At 42.1% G+C, this 22,351-nt stretch overlaps 1 protein-coding gene across 6 annotated transcripts in view; it reads left to right on the top strand.

The window, feature by feature from the left end:
• LOC139375378 (anoctamin-1-like) overlaps positions 1-22,351 on the top strand; it is a 105,328-nt gene that overhangs the window by 63,475 nt on the left and 19,502 nt on the right. For 3 of the 6 annotated variants that reach the window (XM_071117114.1, XM_071117123.1, XM_071117105.1), the window contains 10 exons: positions 815-975; positions 8,545-8,627; positions 9,746-9,817; positions 10,127-10,204; positions 11,552-11,626; positions 11,927-12,128; positions 19,144-19,255; positions 19,588-19,645; positions 20,187-20,287; positions 22,137-22,279. In XM_071117114.1, coding sequence (XP_070973215.1) covers positions 815-975; positions 8,545-8,627; positions 9,746-9,817; positions 10,127-10,204; positions 11,552-11,626; positions 11,927-12,128; positions 19,144-19,255; positions 19,588-19,645; positions 20,187-20,287; positions 22,137-22,279 — 1,085 coding nt within the window. The remainder of the gene's footprint in view (positions 1-814; positions 976-8,544; positions 8,628-9,745; positions 9,818-10,126; positions 10,205-11,551; positions 11,627-11,926; positions 12,129-19,143; positions 19,256-19,587; positions 19,646-20,186; positions 20,288-22,136; positions 22,280-22,351) is intronic. The other 3 variants (XM_071117139.1, XM_071117149.1, XM_071117132.1) reach the window with 1 other exon arrangement.

The following is a 22,351-nucleotide window of genomic DNA, read 5'->3' on the forward strand; positions in this document are numbered from 1 at the left end:
AGGCCAGTGCCAGAGGACCTGAGGGACCTACTGGGTACATAACTTAAAAAGCATGTCTGATATCAAATCAAACTGTATTAGTCACATGTGCCGAACACAACCTTAGAATGAAATGCTTACTTACGAGCCCCTAACCAACAATGCAGTTAAAAAAAAATACCGATAAGAATAAGAGATAAAAGTCACAAGTAATTAAAGAGCATGTATTGGGGGGCACAATCATTTTAAAATCAATAAAATAATCGTAAAATGAATTGTGAAACTTACAGTCAGCCAGTTCAGAGACCTTAAAACCGGTGTAATGTGTGCTCTCCGTTTGGTCTTGGTCAGTACACGTGCTGCAGCGTTCTATATGTTTTGTAGTTGACCAATGGCATACTTGGTTAGACCAGACAGGAGAGCATTACAGTAGTCAAGCCTGTTTGAAATAAAACCATGGATGAGTCTCTCTGTATCAGCCTGAGAGAGAAATGGCCATACCTTGGCAATGTTCCTCAGGTGTTAAAAAAAAACTATTTTGGTCACATTCCTAATGTGTGATTTGAAATTTAATTCAGAATCTAAAATAACACCTAGGTTTTTACCCGGTATTTTATCTTTATTGGCTGTGAATAAAAATGTGCGGCCAGATTCTCTCTCTGTGCTTTGGCTCCAACAATAAGTACCTCGATCTTGATTTAGCTGGAGGAAGTTGTAAGCCATCCAAGGATTTAAATCACTAATACAGTCTAATAATTTATCCGTGGAGATAAAATGAGATAAAGAGGGCTAACTGTTGTATCTCTTTCCCCCCCCCCATCCCCCTTTTCTACAGCATGGAGATCTGCCACCCCAAGAACAACATCACCATGTGCCCGTTGTGTGACAGAGCCTGTAGTTACTGGAAACTGAAGGAAGCCTGCGGGACGGCCCGGGCCAGCCACCTCTTTGACAACCCTGCCACCGTCTTCTTCTCCATCTTCATGGCCCTCTGGGGTAAGAGGTTCAGGCTTGTCCACACAACAGAACAAAACAGCACAACTTTATTTATTTGTATCATTTATTTAACAGGGACAGTACTCAATAATCAACCACCTAGATGATACAGTCAGGCCCTGCAATAGACTCACATCCTGTCCAGGTGGTGTACATGTACATCAAGCTACCTCACATTGCTATGCTCAAAGGTCAGATCAATGCCAGTGGGCTGGACAGACCACAATATTGTGACCATAACCATGAACACCAGGATTCCAAATAAACCCCCAATGATTGTGGTCAATAGAAAACAAATAGAAATTTAATCATGTGCAATTTCAAAATGAATTTTCTGCTGTACCCTGGGAGCTGATTTATCTAGAGGATGAAAGAGGCCAGTTGGGGCTCATCCATCTCCATGGATTGATAATGAACTGGGTGAGGTGTTCTCTCAAAGAAATAGGGCAAAAGTCTTAGCAACCAAATCTAAAGTAGAAATCAATTAACAGAATTATAGAACACTATGTAATGATGCAGTTAAATTATATCGTAAGAAAAATAAGTTTATTTTACAAAAATGCTTTTATTGATGGTTTGGAATACAGTGAAGGGCTTATGTGGTACATCTATCCCATAATACCCATCTAGTGTGGAGGTTGACTGGAAAAAAAAAACAGATGACTTTGTCAATAATTTTACAGATTGAAAACACATTTACTGAGAGATAATGTAAACACCCATTCTTCCAAAACAAGCTGTCGTCCAATAGATTGATGATCATATTATGGGCATACATTTTCAATGTGTGTATGTATGTGATCCTGGAAAATGCAGGAAATGAACCCTCAACCTGGGCGCCGCTAGCACTACCCTCTTACCAACTGATACTCATACTGTCTGCTCTTCCTCACTTCCTACTATTTTGCTCTTCCAGATGTTCAGTCTCCCATTTGTCCTCTTTCTTTGTTTCCTTTGTTCATTCATGTGTCCACTATTCTTTCTTTATTTCTTTCCCTCTTTCCGGCTCCTTAATATATTATATTAATATATATATATATATACTCTTTCTCTCTTTCCGGCTCCTTAATATATTATATTAATATATATATATATATACTCTTTCTCTCTTTCCGGCTCCTTAATATATTATATTAATATATATATATATATACTCTTTCTCTCTTTCCGGCTCCTTAATATACTCTTCCTCTCTTTCTGGCTCTTTAATATACTCTTTCTCTCTTTCCGGCACTCTCTCCTCTATGACAGTCCAGTGGGCCACTCAGCCTTGTGGACTATACTGTACAGAGTCTTACTATGTGGATTAAACATGCATGTTTTCCCTTTAAAAAGTGTCTCTTTGCTGGTGCGTTCCTGTTCTGTTCATTGTCACAGTGAGGCTGGGCCTGCGAGGCCTGAGACTGAAGGCAGGAAGCAATAGACTGGAGCACTGTATGAGGGCACAGGTTCAGCCCCAGGATTTATTTGCGGTTTAATTTGCCTGTGTGTGTGTGTGTGTGTGTGTGTGTGTGTGTGTGTGTGTGTGTGTGTGTGTGTGTGTGTGTGTGTGTGTGTGTGTGTGTGTGTGTGTGACATGATAGGTTTGGATGAGACGTTAACATCAGTTCAAGTGTTACAGTATGTTGTGTCTTTGTTATGAAAGAATGATGCAACTGCCGTCCCTCACTATTGGAGGTAGGAATTAGTGTTTTACTGCATCTCAACTGGAATACAATATGTTATTCTCAAAGGGCATGGACAAACCTTAACAATTAGCCAAAACATTTATTCCAAATAAATGTTTACAGCATCCTCAGGCATTCCATTAATATACTGGGTCACATTCAAGTCTGATGATTACTTTTTTGCAAACTCACAAAAATGCAAACTCCCCATTTAGTTTTAATAGAACAACTTTAGTGTGTGAAATATAGAGAATTGAAAGGCCATTTTCAGACCAATTGGAGTAAATATATGAGACGTATTTTTGGATAATTGTCTGTCTGCCCTCCCTGTCTCTCCTGTCAGAGTCAATGTTATGACCAGAATGCTGTTTTTGTTATCCACAAATGTATATATCAGTATCCCTAATGTAGGCTGGATACATGCTAAAATGTTTACTCTACATGAGTGTTCTCTTTCATTTAATCACTCAATGTTGAGGAGACTAAACTGCTTGGTGTAACCATAGGTTGTAAACTGACATGGTCAAAACGTATTGATGCAACAGTAGTTAAGATGTCGAGAGGTCTGTCCATGTTAAAGCGCTGCTCAGCTTTCTTAACATCACAATCAACTTAACAAGTTGACCAGGTCTTAGTTTTATCCCGCCTGGACTACTGCCCAGTTATATGGTCAAGTGCCACCAAGAACATAGGCAAATTACAGTTTGCCCAGGACAGAGCAGCACGGCTGGTCTTTAAATGTACGCAGAGCGCTATAATTTCAATAACATGCATCTCAATTTCTCCTGGCTGAAAGTAGAGGAGAGATTGACTGCATCACACGTCTTTGTGAGAGGGATTGACATTTTGAAATCACCAAACTGTCTGTTCAAACAGCTAACACACAGCTCGGACACTCATACATTCCCACAAGACATGCCACCAGAGGTCTCTTCACAGTCCAGAACAGACTTTGGGAAACGCACAGTACTACACAGAGCCATCACTATATGGAACTCTCTTCCACATCAAGTAACTCAAGCCAGCAGTATAATCTGATAAAAAACATTGTAATGTTGTGGTATTTTTTATGTAACCTTTATTTAACTAGGCAAGTCAGTTAAGAACAAATTCTGATTTACAATGACGGCCTACCGCGGCCAAACCCTAACCCTAACCCGGACGACACTGAGCCAATTGTGCGCCGCCCTATGGGGCTCCCAATCACGGCCGGTTGTGATACAGCCTGGAATCGAACCAGGGACTGTAATGACGCCTCTAGCACTGAGATGCAGTACCTTTGACTTCCGGCGCCGACAGAGATGGCCGCCTCGCTTCGCGTTCCTAGGAAACTATGCAGTTTTTTGTTTTTTTACGTGTTATTTCTTACATTAGTACCCCAGGTCATCTTAGGTTTCATTACATACAGTCGAGAAGAACTACTGAATATAAGATCAGCATCAACTCACCATCAGTACGACCAAGAATATGTTTTTCGCGACGCGGATCCTGTGTTCTGCCTTACAAACAGGACAAAGGAGTGGATCCTATGCAGCGACCCAAAAAAACGACTCCGAAAGAGAGGGAAACGAGGCGGTCTACTGGTCAGACTCCGGAGACGGGCACAGCGCGCACCACTCCCTAGCATTCTTCTTGCCAATGTCCAGTCTCTTGACAACAAGGTTGATGAAATCCGAGCAAGGGTAGCATTCCAGAGGGACATCAGAGACTGTAACGTTCTTTGCTTCACGGAAACGTGGCTTACTGGAGAGACGCAATCCGAAGCGGTGCAGCCAACAGGTTTCTCCACGCATCGCGCAGACAGGAAAAAACATCTTTCTGGTAAAAAGAGGGGCGGGGGCGTATGCCTTATGACTAACGTGACATGGTGCGATGAAAGAAACATACAGGAACTCAAATCCTTCTGTTCACCTGATTTAGAATTCCTCACAATCAAATGTAGACCGCATTATCTACCAAGAGAATTCTCTTCGATCATAATCACAGCCGTATATATCCCCCCCCAAGCAGACACATCGATGGCTCTGAACGAACTTTATTTAACTCTCTGCAAACTGGAAACAATTTATCCGGAGGCTGCATTCATTGTAGCTGGGGATTTTAACAAGGCTAATCTGAAAACAAGACTCCCCAAATTTTATCAGCATATCGATTGCGCAACCAGGGGAGGAAAGACCTTGGACCATTGTTACTCTAACTTCCGCGACGCATATAAGGCCCTGCCCCGCCCCCCTTTCGGAAAAGCTGACCACGACTCCATTTTGTTGATCCCTGCCTACAGACAGAAACTAAAACAAGAGGCTCCCACGCTGAGGTCTGTCCAACGCTGGTCCGACCAAGCTGACTCCACACTCCAAGACTGCTTCCATCACGTGGACTGGGAGATGTTTCGTATTGCGTCAGATAACAACATTGACGAATACGCTGATTCGGTGTGCGAGTTCATTAGAACGTGCGTTGAAGATGTCGTTCCCATAGCAACGATTAAAACATTCCCTAACCAGAAACCGTGGATTGATGGCAGCATTCGTGTGAAACTGAAAGCGCGAACCACTGCTTTTAATCAGGGCAAGGTGTCTGGTAACATGACCGAATACAAACAGTGCAGCTATTCCCTCCGCAAGGCTATCAAACAAGCTAAGCGCCAGTACAGAGACAAAGTAGAATCTCAATTCAACGGCTCAGACACAAGAGGCATGTGGCAGGGTCTACAGTCAATCACGGACTACAGGAAGAAACCCAGCCCAGTCACGGACCAGGATGTCTTGCTCCCAGGCAGACTAAATAACTTTTTTGCCCGCTTTGAGGACAATACAGTGCCACTGACACGGCCTGCAACGAAAACATGCGGTCTCTCCTTCACTGCAGCCGAGGTGAGTAAGACATTTAAACGTGTTAACCCTCGCAAGGCTGCAGGCCCAGATGGCATCCCCAGCCGCGCCCTCAGAGCATGCGCAGACCAGCTGGCCGGTGTGTTTACGGACATATTCAATCAATCCCTATACCAGTCTGCTGTTCCCACATGCTTCAAGAGGGCCACCATTGTTCCTGTTCCCAAGAAAGCTAAGGTAACTGAGCTAAATGACTACCGCCCCGTAGCACTCACATCCGTCATCATGAAGTGCTTTGAGAGACTAGTCAAGGACCATATCACCTCCACCCTACCTGACACCCTAGACCCACTCCAATTTGCTTACCGCCCAAATAGGTCCACAGACGATGCAATCTCAACCACACTGCACACTGCCCTAACCCATCTGGACAAGAGGAATACCTATGTGAGAATGCTGTTCATCGACTACAGCTCGGCATTCAACACCATAGTACCCTCCAAGCTCGTCATCAAGCTCGAGACCCTGGGTCTCGACCCCGCCCTGTGCAACTGGGTACTGGACTTCCTGACGGGCCGCCCCCAGGTGGTGAGGGTAGGCAACAACATCTCCTCCCCGCTGATCCTCAACACTGGGGCCCCACAAGGTTGCGTTCTGAGCCCTCTCCTGTACTCCCTGTTCACCCACGACTGCGTGGCCACGCACGCCTCCAACTCAATCATCAAGTTTGCGGACGACACAACAGTGGTAGGCTTGATTACCAACAACGATGAGACGGCCTACAGGGAGGAGGTGAGGGCCCTCGGAGTGTGGTGTCAGGAAAACAACCTCACACTCAACGTCAACAAAACTAAGGAGATGATTGTGGACTTCAGGAAACAGCAGAGGGAACACCCCCCTATCCACATCGATGGAACAGTAGTGGAGAGGGTAGCAAGTTTTAAGTTCCTCGGCATACACATCACAGACAAACTGAATTGGTCCACTCACACAGACAGCATCGTGAAGAAGGCGCAGCAGCGCCTCTTCAACCTCAGGAGGCTGAAGAAATTCGGCTTGTCACCAAAAGCACTCACAAACTTCTACAGATGCACAATCGAGAGCATCCTGGCGGGCTGTATCACCGCCTGGTATGGCAACTGCACCGCCCTCAACCGTAAGGCTCTCCAGAGGGTAGTGAGGTCTGCACAACGCATCACCGGGGGCAAACTACCTGCCCTCCAGGACACCTACACCACCCGATGTCACAGGAAGGCCATAAAGATCATCAAGGACATCAACCACCCGAGCCACTGCCTGTTCACCCCGCTATCATCCAGAAGGCGAGGTCAGTACAGGTGCATCAAAGCTGGGACCGAGAGACTGAAAAACAGCTTCTATCTCAAGGCCATCAGACTGTTAAACAGCCACCACTAACACTGAGTGGCTGCTGCCAACACACTGACACTGACTCAACTCCAGCCACTTTAATAATGGGAATTGATGGGAAATGATGTAAATATATCACTAGCCACTTTAAACAATGCTACCTTATATAAATGTTACTTACCCTACATTATTCATCTCATACGCATACGTATATACTGTACTCTATATCATCGACGGTATCCTTATGTAATACATGTATCACTAGCCACTTTATACTATACTATGCCACTTTGTACTCTATATCATCGACGGTATCCTTATGTAATACATGTATCACTAGCCACTTTATACTATACTATGCCACTTTGTTTACATACTCATCTCATTTGTACATACTGTACCCGATACCATCTACTGTATCTTGCCTATGCTGCTCTGTACCATCACTCATTCATATATCCTTATGTACATATTCTTTATCCCCTTACACTGTGTACAAGACAGTAGTTTGGAATTGTTAGTTAGATTACTTGTTATTACTGCATTGTCGGAACTAGAAGCACAAGCATTTCGCTACACTCGCATTAACATCTGCTAACCATGTGTATGTGACAAATAAAATTTGATTTGATTTGATTTGATTTTGATTTGATTTTTAGACCGCTGCGCCACTTTTTTATATTGTACACTTGTAATATTAGAGTAATGATGTCATAATGTCTTGAATGATATAATAATGTCTTGTATGATGTAATAATGTCTTGTATGATGTAATAATGTCTTGTATGATGTAATATTTTATTTATGATGTTGTGTTTTGTTGTGATGTAACCGTTTTAACCCTGTTTGGACCCCAAGAAGAGTAGTAAGGGGTATACTAATAAAATACCCCAAAATACTAATGTCACCACTATAGGAAACTATCTCCCATGTCCCATAGTGGTGATAACGTCTCATTCAGAGAACCAAGGTTAGTTTATTTTTCACAGCAGCTTGTGGAGCGTCCCGTAGAGAGACTACTCATCAAGTAACCCGAGACACTTTGATGGATGAGCATTAAATGGATGAAAAATAGAACATGTAGTCGCCCCAGGTGCCTGTCTGCATATAGACTGTCCCTGCCACCGTCCCTGCTGTCCCACAAGACTAAAACATACCTGGAATCCAATTCATGTCATCTCTACACAAGCATTGAATTATCCCCAAATTTAGCTCCTCATCCCTCACACGTGGCAATTGATCATTTTTTTTCTCATTATACATTTAATAATTGATAGCTGCAATCCTAATTTTAGCACGTTTATTACGCCACACGCACATAATCATCATGGTCGGGGGAACCATAATTGGACTGCCAAGGTAACTGATAAGTCATTTCCACATGCACCTCTCTCGATAATAATAACTTTCTACATAATCTGCCCAATGTTGAAATTGAAAGAACTGAATGAAAACAAATGCTTTATGGAGATACATGTCATGTAAATGGTTACCAAACTGTAATATCTTCACTGCTACAATCTTGGATTTGAAAAACAACAAAACAGCAGCTCCATCACTTGTTTTGGTATACAGCTGAGGGATTCAATTCGTACTAGTCACTCTCGATCCAAGGACTGACAATCTTGTTGATATTGAGAATGATGTTGTTCGTGCGTTCAAGGGGCTCTTAACAGAACTCGTAACTGTGTTGGGTTGTGCAGCTGCCATGTTCATGGAGCACTGGAAGAGAAGACAGATGCGTCTCAACTATGAATGGGATCTGACAGGCTTCGAGGAGGAGGAGGTGAGTGCTCTCCTGTTAGAGTCTTGAATTCCACTTCTATTTGTTTGTAAATGGGAGCACCATACTGTGGACTGTCCCAAATAATGCTGAGAGATGATGAGTTCATGTTTTACAATGCTGTTCTTCCTGCCCACTAACATTTCCTCCACACAATAGTTTATTATTCATAATTCCATCACTAGCCATGGGAAACTGAATAGAAGAGAAAATGGTGTTTAACTAGATTCCAGTTCTCCTCAGCGTTGTCTTGTTTGGTGACACAACAATAACTGGTACAGTAGATGGAAATAAATATTATATGTTTTACTTCAAGTCCATTTTCCCCAAAAATATTTAAAGGTTGAGGTATTTTGTAACTATCTTGTCCTCCTCTTTCCCCCGTGGGTATCTACAGGAAGAGCTGAAGGTTTGAAACATTTCATTTTACACAAAATCTATATATTTTTTCCCCTCAATCACCGTCTGGCTTTGCTACCCCCACACTGGCTCTTCTTCCTCAGACTGTCCACGGACACCACCTCGCCCTCCTAAAGCACCACAAACCACCACTACCCACAAACCACCACTACTCATTGAACCACCACTCTTTCTCTGAATGCCCACTAGCGTTGCACAATTCTGAAACTTCCAACCAGGATTGCTGGAAAACCTGGGAATTTTGCAACCCTAATGCTCACTGCTTCTGCTTGCTCACAGCACCTGTACCATCCTGTCTCCTGTGAGTCGGATGTCAGGTTCAGCTCCCCCGCCCACGATCTCCTGGCCTAGCCAGCCCTTTCTCTGTCTCTTTCTGTCTCCCTGACCTATCTCCTCTACAAAGATTCATGCTGCAGGAGACCAGCAGCCACTGCAGCCCTCTAACCATCTCAGTAGAAATAGGGGACCAGCGATTGTAGTCAACTGTAGTCTTTGAAAATATTCTACCCACTCTGTACTGTAGAACTTGACTGGGCTATATAACCTTCTCACCTCAACACCAAGTCTGTTGTCACAAGGACTCTCCACTTGGGTGGACAGTGACAGCTATATTAAACCCTGCACCTGATGGGAGTATTTTATGAGTGTACCAGTCAGTGTCCATACATTTTTAAGAGCCTCTGTCTCTATTCGCTCCTCAGGACCACCCACGAGCTGAGTACGAGCTCCGAGTCATGCAGAAGTCCCTGAAGAAAGAACACAAGACACAGAAGGTACTGATTGGTTATTCCGGATTTTTACCATAGCCATTTAGATTTTCTGTTGCTGGTTTAGTTCTTGTGATTTAATTTGCAGTCTCTTCTTTAGTCCGGATGTTTGGAAAGTGTGTGTCTCTTACAAAATGATGAATCCTTTACAGTGGTAGATGGATTGTATGGTATGATACATATATGATATGGGTGTTAGACTAAAGACTACAGTCTGGTGACAGTCCTTTACATGACTAGTGGGGTTCCCCTTCTTGTGATCTTTTTGTTTTGCGGTTCTCCTGGGTTACTGTGTTTACGTCTTCTGGCTGTCAGAACCCTACAGAGATAGCAGAAGAAACCACAAACAAATGGAAGCAAACAGTTCAATCTGCCATGGCTGGGCTAAAACTGGTACTTTCAGTGTCCTCACCTCCCATCCACACCTATCCCACACACACTGCACTACGGAAGTCTGCCAAGACAAGCCCTAATCATCCCTCTCACCCCGTCGGGTCTAATTTAATGAGTAGAGAAGACAGTGCTCTTTTTTTCTGTGAAGTACATGATTGATTATGCACACAGCATTTCCACAAATATAGTATTTTGGAATAAGCCTGGGACTTGACACATCAGTCCATTTCACATACTGTAGATAGCACTCTTCCTGAGATCCACCCACACACCTCTGCTCGCCGTCACCTTTTACAGAGCTGATGTTACAACCTCCTCTTCCATTTCTTCTTGACAGTTGTTTGATTGGTTGTTTTTTCTCTCTGTGATTAGATTCTTCAGATCTGATTTTTTCGTAGTGCTAGTGCTTGGTGCATGTTGTAATGTTTTGGCAGTGAGATTGAGCCAGTGTCGTTTGTTTTCTTGTAGTTCCATAGACCAGGGGTCTTCAACCTTTTCCAGTCTGTGGACCACCCTCCTGGAAGAGGAAGTGTAAACTCTAACATTTTCACTAAGAGCAGCTGTTTAACTGTTTAAACAAAGGTTAGACATGTAAAAAATAATGCCCAAATCAAAAAAGCTTACCAGTAGCCAGCGGCACAAAGCCTATGAGAGACACTCGAGTGAGTGTAAATAGCTCCAATGTGCGAGAGAACATTGGATGATTTTCTCCTCTTTTCTACTCTAGGTAATTAAAAGTTAGTTTATTCTGTTTTTGCTACATTGAAATGCTACTTAAAATAAAATACAAATATTTTTTAGACTTTTTTATTTTATTTCTTTTAACAGAAAGTAATGCGTTAATGCGGACCCCCTGCATTACCTCTATGGACCCCTAGGGGGCTGCGGACCCAGGTTGAATACCCCTGCCATAGACAGCATGTTCCCCTGTTCTGTTCCAAATGGTTTCTGGAAGATTATTGACATGGCAGTGTCTACAATGACACCATATTCCCTATATAGTGCACTAGTTTTGACCAGGGCTCTGGTCAAAAGTAGCTCACTATTTAGGGAATAGGGTGCTGTTTCAGAGGCAACCATGTTCTGACTGAGATTTGCTGCATAAAGAATGCTGAGAATGACTTAATGAATGCCTGAAAGATAGTGAATGAACTATGAGAACACTACAACTGTCAGTGTATGAAATGTTTATATCTGTGTTGTGGTCGTGTCAGCATCAAAACACCAGCTTTTCCCCTGTCCGTCCATCGCTGTTTGGATTCTTCTTCTGTTCATTTTCACATACAAACAGTTACAATACACTTGTTTGTAACTCGACAGGTCTGAATATTTTTGCCCCTCTTTTAGACAGAAAAAGAAAAGCTGACGTGCAAAGACCGGTTACCAGCGTACATGACCAACGTAGTCATGATGCTTTTGATGGTGAGTTCAACACATATTAAGATGTAAGCTGCTCAGAAGTATTTTAGATACTTTATTCAACTGGATTAGAAAAGTGTAGTTTAAACTATCAGTTTAAGATGTACTGTAGCAAGACTTTTGGGTTGTAATTCAGGAGAAAAAACTCTGTCAATGCCTCAGATTGTTCTCTTGAAATTGAGAAGGCTTCTTAAGAGTGTTACAGATGATTCCTAAACAATTGAAGTGACCTTGAAAAAAGACTCCAACCCGAATAAATGAATTACCATTACCATTGCTCCCCGTCTCCTCTCTCCGTTTCAGATCGGGGTAACGTTTGCCATAGTGTTCGGAGTCATCCTTTACCGGATATCCACCAAGACAGCGCTGCACATGAGCAACAACCCCACCACGCGGTCCAACGTCCGTCTGACGGTCAAAACCACCGCTGCCATCATCAACCTGGTGGTCATTCTGATCCTAGATGAGGTGTACGGAGCTGTCGCCCGCTGGCTCACTGTCCTCGGTACGTTAGTCTGACAATATAACACACACACACACACACACACACACATAGTCTGACAACTTACACACAGACACGGAAGACGGTTCCTATATGTAGCTATCAGCAAGAGGCTTTTTGTGTTCCTTTAATCACTGGCCTAGATCAGTCTGACAACTTGTGTGAACTCCTAGCGCAACAGCAGCCTAACCCTGACCCATTACAGTTTTTTTCAATTGCTAACAAGCATCGGTCAATACTGAAGCCACTTTTTCAAAACTCTTCACACAGTCTGCATTACCCAACATGCATCTTGGCCAAACAGTTAATCTCACCTCCAAAACTCACTCAAACCACTTCATAGATGTCTCAAAATAAGCTTGTTCGACCATAACATTGGCAACAATTCTCACTCAGAAAGCACACAGTGTCACTCATAACACATTGACCTAAAAAACATATTACATAAATGGAATTGCTGCATTACATAAATGATGAACTTCTCTTTGAAGTTTGAAAGATTTCACATTAATCAGTATTTCATTATAGAATAAGAATAACACCTTTTCACTCTATTGACTGTAGTAAAGTATACGTAACAAGAATGAATCAGGAATGCAGCAATTCACTTCAATAGCCTTTGTTTTTTTCAATATCTTTTTTCATATAGTAATTTACTTGTGAAAAATAAAGTTGAAACAAAAAACTCATCCCTGAAATTCCAGGGCTGCAATAATAATTACAACAAAAACATGTCTAGTATAATCACTCATACTGTACAGTACTGTGAGGGTTCTAGTTCTCATCAACATGTATAGTATAATCACTCATACTGTACAGTACTGTGAGGGTTCTAGTTCTCATCAACATGTGTAGTATAATCACTCATACTGTACAGTACTGTGAGGGTTCTAGTTCTCATCAACATGTATAGTATAATCACTCATACTGTACAGTACTGTGAGGGTTCTAGTTCTCATCAACATGTATAGTATAATCACTCATACTGTACAGTACTGTGAGGATTCTAGTTCTCATCAACATGTGTAGTATAATCACTCATACTGTACAGTACTGTGAGGGTTCTAGTTCTCATCAACATGTGTAGTATAATCACTCATACTGTACAGTACTGTGAGGGTTCTAGTTCTCATCAACATGTGTAGTATAATCACTCATACTGTACAGTACTGTGAGGGTTCTAGTTCTCATCAACATGTGTAGTATAATCACTCATACTGTACAGTACTGTGAGGGTTCTAGTTCTCATCAACATGTGTAGTATAATCACTCATACTGTACAGAACTGTGAGGGTTCTAGTTCTCATCAACATGTGTAGTATAATCACTCATACTGTACAGTACTGTGAGGGTTCTAGTTCTCATCAACATGTGTAGTATAATCACTCATACTGTACAGTACTGTGAGGGTTCTAGTTCTCATCAACATGTGTAGTATAATCACTCATACTGTACAGTACTGTGAGGGTTCTAGTTCTCATCAACATGTGTAGTATAATCACTCATACTGTACAGTACTGTGAGGGTTCTAGTTCTCATCAACATGTGTAGTATAATCACTCATACTGTACAGTACTGTGAGGGTTCTAGTTCTCATCAACATGTGTAGTATAATCACTCATACTGTACAGTACTGTGAGGGTTCTAGTTCTCATCAACATGTGTAGTATAATCACTCATACTGTACAGTACTGTGAGGGTTCTAGTTCTCATCAACATGTATAGTATAATCACTCATACTGTACAGTACTGTGAGGGTTGTAGTTCTCATCAACATGTATTGTATAATCACTCATACTGTACAGTACTGTGAGGGTTCTAGTTCTCATCAACATGAGTAGTATAATCACTCATACTGTACAGTACTGTGAGGGTTCTAGTTCTCATCAACATGTGTAGTATAATCACTCATACTGTACAGTACTGTGAGGGTTCTAGTTCTCACCAACATGTGTAGTATAATCACTCATACTGTACAGTACTGTGAGGGTTCTAGTTCTCATCAACATGAGTAGTATAATCACTCATACTGTACAGTACTGTGAGGGTTCTAGTTCTCATCAACATGAGTAGTATAATCACTCATACTGTACAGTACTGTGAGGGTTCTAGTTCTCATCAACATGAGTAGTATAATCACTCATACTGTACAGTACTGTGAGGGTTGTAGTTCTCATCAACATGAGTAGTATAATCACTCATACTGTACAGTACTGTGAGGGTTCTAGTTCTCATCAACATGAGTAGTATAATCACTCATACTGTACAGTACTGTGAGGGTTGTAGTTCTCATCAACATGAGTAGTATAATCACTCATACTGTACAGTACTGTGAGGATTCTAGTTCTCATCAACATGTCTAGTATAATCACTCATACTGTACAGTACTGTGAGGGTTCTAGTTCTCATCAACATGTGTAGTATAATCACTCATACTGTACAGTACTGTGAGGGTTCTAGTTCTCATCAACATGTATAGTATAATCACTCATACTGTACAGTACTGTGAGGGTTCTAGTTCTCATCAACATGTGTAGTATAATCACTCATACTGTACAGTACTGTGAGGGTTCTAGTTCTCATCAACATGTGTAGTATAATCACTCATACTGTACAGTACTGTGAGGGTTCTAGTTCTCATCAACATGTATAGTATAATCACTCATACTGTACAGTACTGTGAGGGTTCTAGTTCTCATCAGCATGTATAGTATAATCACTCATACTGTACAGTACTGTGAGGGTTCTAGTTCTCATCAACATGTGTAGTATAATCACTCATACTGTACAGTACTGTGAGGGTTCTAGTTCTCATCAACATGAGTAGTATAATCACTCATACTGTACAGTACTGTGAGGGTTCTAGTTCTCATCAACATGTGTAGTATAATCACTCATACTGTACAGTACTGTGAGGGTTCTAGTTCTCATCAACATGTGTAGTATAATCACTCATACTGTACAGTACTGTGAGGGTTCTAGTTCTCATCAACATGTGTAGTATAATCACTCATACTGTACAGTACTGTGAGGGTTCTAGTTCTCATCAACATGTGTAGTATAATCACTCATACTGTACAGTACTGTGAGGGTTCTAGTTCTCATCAACATGTGTAGTATAATCACTCATACTGTACAGTACTGTGAGGGTTCTAGTTCTCATCAACATGTATAGTATAATCACTCATACTGTACAGTACTGTGAGGGTTCTAGTTCTCATCAACATGTATAGTATTATTTTTTTTAACCTTTATTCAATAGGAAAGTCAATTAAGAACTAATTCTTATTTTCAATGACGGCCTAGGAACAGTGGATTAACTGCCTGTTCAGGGGCAGAACTACAGATTTGTACCTTGTCAGCTCTGGGATTTGAACTTGCAACCTTCCGGTTACTAGTCCAACGCTCTAACCACTAGGCATGTATAGTACAGTATAATCACTCATACTGTACAGTACTGTGAGGGTTCTAGTTCTCATCAACATGTGTAGTATAATCACTCATACTGTACAGTACTGTGAGGGTTCTAGTTCTCATCAGCATGTATAGTATAATCACTCATACTGTTCAGTACTGTGAGGGTTCTAGTTCTCATCAACATGTATAGTATAATCACTCATACTGTACAGTACTGTGAGGGTTATAGTTCTCATCAACATGTATAGTATTATTTTTTTTAACCTTTATTCAATAGGAAAGTCAATTAAGAACTAATTCTTATTTTCAATGACGGCCTAGGAACAGTGGATTAACTGCCTGTTCAGGGGCAGAACGACAGATTTGTACCTTGTCAGCTCTGGGATTTGAACTTGCAACCTTCCGGTTACTAGTCCAACGCTATAACCACTAGGCATGTATAGTACAGTATAATCACTCATACTGTACAGTACTGTGAGGGTTCTAGTTCTCATCAACATGTGTAGTATAATCACTCATACTGTACAGTACTGTGAGGGTTCTAGTTCTCATCAACATGTATAGTATAATCACTCATACTGTACAGTACTGTGAGGGTTCTAGTTCTCATCAACATGTGTAGTATAATCACTCATACTGTACAGTACTGTGAGGGTTCTAGTTCTCATCAGCATGTATAGTATAATCACTCATACTGTTCAGTACTGTGAGGGTTCTAGTTCTCATCAACATGTATAGTATAATCACTCATACTGTACAGTACTGTGAGGGTTCTAGTTCTCATCAACATGTATAGTATTATTTTTTTTAACCTTTATTCAATAGGAAAGTCAATTAAGAACTAATTCTTATTTTCAATGACGGCCTAGGAACAGTGGATTAACTGCCTGTTCAGGGGCAGAACGACAGATTTGTACCTTGTCAGCTCTGGGATTTGAACTTGCAACCTTCCGGTTACTAGTCCAACGCTCTAACCACTAGGCATGTATAGTACAGTATAATCACTCATACTGTACAGTACTGTGAGGGTTCTAGTTCTCATCAACATGTGTAGTATAATCACTCATACTGTACAGTACTGTGAGGGTTCTAGTTCTCATCAACATGTATTGTATAATCACTCATACTGTACAGTACTGTGAGGGTTCTAGTTCTCATCAACATGTGTAGTATAATCACTCATACTGTACAGTACTGTGAGGATTCTAGTTCTCATCAACATGTATTGTATAATCACTCATACTGTACAGTACTGTGAGGGTTCTAGTTCTCATCAACATGAATAGTATAATCACTCATACTCTACAGTACTGTGAGGGTTCTAGTTCTCCCTCTCTCCTGCATTTGGCCACAAGTTCTTATCAACATCACATATTATGTCTTCTCTGGCGATACATCTTGGGAAGGATCTTCTGGAATGTCTAATCCAACCCTGTCAGTCTTCAGGAGAAGTGTCTCCACACCCTGCCAGTCTTCAGGAGAAGTGTCTCCACACCCTGTCAGTCTTCAGGAGAAGTGTCTCCACACCCTGCCAGTCTTCAGAAGAAGTGTCTCCACACCCTGGCAGTCTTCAGGAGAAGTGTCTCCACACCCTGGCAGTCTTCAGGAGAAGTGTCTCCACACCCTGCCAGTCTTCAGAAGAAGTGTCTCCACACCCTGGCAGTCTTCAGGATAAGTGTCTCCACACCCTGGCAGTCTTCATGAGAAGTGTCTCCACACCCTGTCAGTCTTCAGGAGAAGTGTCTCCACACCCTGCCAGTCTTCAGGAGAAGTGTCTCCACACCCTGCCAGTCTTCAGGAGAAGTGTCTCCACACCCTGGCAGTCTTCAGGAGAAGTGTCTCCACACCCTGGCAGTCTTCAGGAGAAGTGTCTCCACACCCTGGCAGTCTTCAGGAGAAGTGTCTCCACACCCTGTCAGTCTTCAGGAGAAGTGTCTCCACACCCTGCCAGTCTTCAGGAGAAGTGTCTCCACACCCTGCCAGTCTTCAGGAGAAGTGTCTCCACACCCTGGCAGTCTTCAGGAGAAGTGTCTCCACACCCTTGCAGTCTTCAGGAGAAGTGTCTCCACACCCTGGCAGTCTTCAGGAGAAGTGTCTCCACACCCTGTCAGTCTTCAGGAGAAGTGTCTCCACACCCTGGCAGTCTTCAGGAGAAGTGTCTCCACACCCTGGCAGTCTTCAGGAGAAGTGTCTCCACACCCTGCATTCATGCCTGGACATATTGATACCTGAGTTCATTCTCACGTTCACCGTTTCTCGAAGGGTACAGTGTACAACTGCTTCCTCCGTATTTTATGTTTCTCTAGGACTCTGGCCATTGTCGTTGTGCTGACCGGATTCACATTCCCAAAAGTGATATTGTCTGCCAGCACTCTGTCCCGAATTTCCCACCATTTTATTACATTGTGGCCAATTACCATGTCAACAATGGCAATTTCTTGCCATCTGATAATATTCTGCCTCTCGCTCCTGTGGGAGGCAACCTTTGGATCCTACTGAAAAACACAAAACAATCAATATATTTCAAAATGTCAGTACATGTAACAATGTGAACATACTGTATTGTACTGTAATATGTAGTTCAATTATCATTGAAGGATACACATCTCAACTTTTGTTTTGACTGAAAATTCATACTACTATTAATGCAGATTTGGTTGCACCCTTAAACCGGCCTCTCTCAAAGAGAGACCATGGTTTACAACATGGTCAATAATTGTGTCCCTTATCTCATTAGAGACCACCGCTCTTGGTCTTCCTCTCCTTTGTCCTCCACGCGTTCTCCCTCTCCCTGCCACTCTTCTTTCCCCATCAACCTGTCTTCTTTGATCCATGTTTCCAAACTAAATCATTACGAAGCCGTTCTCTTTTGTCTGTTTGGTAACGAGACTAAAAACAGGACACTTGGGTAGGCTTTCAGCTGAAATTGCAATCAGCTGTGTTTGGAATGAATAAATATTCTGTTGAGATGTTCTATGTTTCAATCTGGTTACAGTAGAAATGCACAGAATTTGCCATCATTCTGTTTTGAATGTGTTTTTAACAGTTTTGGAAACAGTGTGTTAGCATTTGTGCTGCAAGTATATAGTTTAGCAGGTGGTGGAGCAGGTGGTGGAGTATGAATGAGAAAAGAGTTTATGGATTTCTGAGGAATGTGGTCATTGAATGCATTTTGTGTGAAAGCAATGAAAAATGATTCACAGTTTGGTTCACATAGAGTTCTGTTTTGCTGACTGTGTGAAGCGTTTTGACCATGTGACTTCAGTTTTGACCAACGCATGTTAGCAATTTAAAAAAACAAAGTGGATCTTGCATTGACAGTGTGCCAACTTCCCTATTAGCTGTAAGTTAGATGGGTTCCATTTCTAACAATGTACCAATGTACTGTCTCATCGTGCTACCTACCTTTCAAACTGAAAATATCTCCAAAATTGATTTCCTTCTATAACTGATATTTGGTGTACTAAATGCAGTGTAACTTTCTAACACTCCCCTTGCTTTTGTAGGGATTCCACTATTCTCTTTCAAGTCAACTCTCAAGCAGGAAATGGCCTTATAAGTTATTTAATAACATATCTACATCTACTGTCTGTTTTCTCAGAGGTTCCAAAGACAGACAAGAGCTTTGAGGAGAGATTGATATTCAAAACGTTCATCCTGAAGTTTGTGAATGCCTTTACCCCCATCATATACATAGCATTTTTCAGAGGCAGGTGAGTCCCCACAGTCTGTCTTTAACTACTGATCTGTATGAACTTGTTATGTTATGCTATGCTATGTTATGTTAAGCTATTTTGTTATGTTATGCTATGTTAGATTATATCTTGTTAATATGCTATGTTATGCTATGCTATGCTCTGTTGTGCTATGTTATGATATTTTATGTTGTGTTATGCTATGTTATGTTAAATTATATTATGTTAATATGTTATGCTATGTTATGTTATGCTATGTTAATCACACAATCTATGTCAGTGAGATGTAGTAGAGTTGTCCTTGGGTATGACCTCTCCTAACCCTTCATTTTCTTCCTGTGCTCCTACAGGCTTGTTGGTCGACCTGGAAGTTATCTTTATGTGTTTGAGTCGTATCGAATGGAAGAGGTAAACAAACTGTTTGATAGAAGACTCTGCATCATGAACAGTCATTTGGATATGTATTCAATATTAGTTATCTGACAGTAAAGGAAGAAAAACAATAATTCATTATTTGTAATTGTATAAATATTCAATTTTCATTCATTTCATCACATTGCCTATTGAACACAATATTTTATAAATGTTGAAGTGCAGATGGCTATGAATTAAACACTGTTAGTTAACCTAGAAACATACATTAGGAGTTCACATATTCAAAATAAATCTGTATTCAAGTCCTGCAATTCAAACAAAAACAGAAAAACAACCTGTGCACTACGGTGAACTTTTAAAGAAGATGTCCCTCTTGAGCCGATGACCAACGTTTACAGTGAACTTGGATCTCTGTGAACGTCAGGGAAATTACCTTTAAAAGTCTATTGCTGTGAGGAAGTCTGGGTTGGGTTAAATCCCATCCTTAGATGTGTATTTTGTCATGTTAGTTTGTCTTTAATGGAAGTGTGCTGCAGTACAGAAGGCCTTTTAACTGGGGTTTTTCCCCCGGCAGTGTGCTCATGGAGGATGTCTGATGGAGTTGTGTATTCAGCTCAGTATCACCATGTTGGGAAAGCAACTCATCCAGAACAATTTATTTGAGATTGGCATTCCGTGAGTACACATACGCACAAGCGTGCACACACATGCACGCACACACACAAAAACACACACACACACGTCAATAGTCAAATCAAATCAAATTTTATTTGTCACATACACATGGTTAGCAGATGTTAATGCGAGTGTAGTGAAATGCTTGTGCTTCTAGTTCCGACAATGCAGTAATAACAAGTAATCTAACTAACAATTCCAAAACTACTGTCTTGTACACAGTGTAAGGGGATAAAGAATATGTACATAAGGATATATGAATGAGTGATGGTACAGAGCAGCATAGGCAAGATACAGTAGATGGTATCGAGTACAGTATGTACAAATGAGATGAGTATGTAAACAAAGTGGCATAGTTTAAAGTGGCTAGTGATACATGTATTACATAAGGATACAGTCGATGATATAGAGTACAGTATATACGTATGCATATGAGATGAATAATGTAGGGTAAGTAACATTATATAAGGTAGCATTGTTTAAAGTGGCTAGTGATATATTTACATCATTTCCCATCAATTCCCATTATTAAAGTGGCTGGAGTTGAGTTAGTGTCAGTGTGTTGCAGCAGCCACTCAGTGTTAGTGGTGGCTGTTTAACAGTCTGATGGCCTTGAGATAGAAGCTGTTTTTCAGTCTCTCGGTCCCAGCTTTGATGCACCTGTACTGACCTCGCCTTCTGGATGATAGCGGGGTGAACAGGCAGTGGCTCGGGTGGTTGATGTCCTTGATGATCTTTATGGCCTTCGTGTGACATCGAGTGGTGTAGGTGTCCTGGAGGGCAGGTAGTTTGCCCCCGGTGATGCGTTGTGCAGACCTCACTACCCTCTGGAGAGCCTTACGGTTGAGGGCGGTGCAGTTGCCATACCAGGCGGTGATACAGCCCGCCAGGATGCTCTCGATTGTGCATCTGTAGAAGTTTGTGAGTGCTTTTGGTGACAAGCCGAATTTCTTCAGCCTCCTGAGGTTGAAGAGGCGCTGCTGCGCCTTCTTCACGATGCTGTCTGTGTGAGTGGACCAATTCAGTTTGTCTGTGATGTGTATGCCGAGGAACTTAAAACTTGCTACCCTCTCCACTACTGTTCCATCGATGTGGATAGGGGGGTGTTCCCTCTGCTGTTTCCTGAAGTCCACAATCATCTCCTTAGTTTTGTTGACGTTGAGTGTGAGGTTATTTTCCTGACACCACACTCCGAGGGCCCTCACCTCCTCCCTGTAGGCCGTCTCGTCGTTGTTGGTAATCAAGCCTACCACTGTTGTGTCGTCCGCAAACTTGATGATTGAGTTGGAGGCGTGCGTGGCCACGCAGTCGTGGGTGAACAGGGAGTACAGGAGAGGGCTCAGAACGCACCCTTGTGGGGCCCCAGTGTTGAGGATCAGCGGGGAGGAGATGTTGTTGCCTACCCTCACCACCTGGGGGCGGCCCGTCAGGAAGTCCAGTACCCAGTTGAACAGGGCGGGGTCGAGACCCAGGGTCTCGAGCTTGATGACGAGCTTGGAGGGTACTATGGTGTTGAATGCCGAGCTGTAGTCGATGAACAGCATTCTCACATAGGTATTCCTCTTGTCCAGATGGGTCAGGGCAGTGTGCAGTGTGGTTGAGATTGCATCGTCTGTGGACCTATTTGGGCGGTAAGCAAATTGGAGTGGGTCTAGGGTGTCAGGTAGGGTGGAGGTGATATGGTCCTTGACTAGTCTCTCAAAGCACTTCATGATGACGGATGTGAGTGCTAGTGTCTGTATATCAAGGATTCACATTAGCCTGTAACATCCACAGACCAATACTTCTCTGTGGTTCTTATCCCTGTCCGACTGTGCCATTGTTTCTGACTATCTCCCTGCACCTACAGGAAGCTGAAGAAGCTGATAAGGTACATCAAGTCCAAGAGAAGGTCCTTCCAGGAAGAGGAGAGAGAGAAGAAGTTACAGCGCTATGAGACGGACCACTTCCTAGAGCCCTTCGCAGGCCTCACGCCAGAGTACATGGAGATGAGTGAGTCTGTTTGTCTGTTTATGTGTGTGTGTGTGTGTGTGTGTGTGTGTGTGTGTGTGTGTGTGTGTGTGT

This window comes from Oncorhynchus clarkii, chromosome 2 (genome assembly GCF_045791955.1).
Source record: "Oncorhynchus clarkii lewisi isolate Uvic-CL-2024 chromosome 2, UVic_Ocla_1.0, whole genome shotgun sequence".
NCBI classification, from domain to species: Eukaryota; Metazoa; Chordata; class Actinopteri; order Salmoniformes; family Salmonidae; genus Oncorhynchus; species Oncorhynchus clarkii.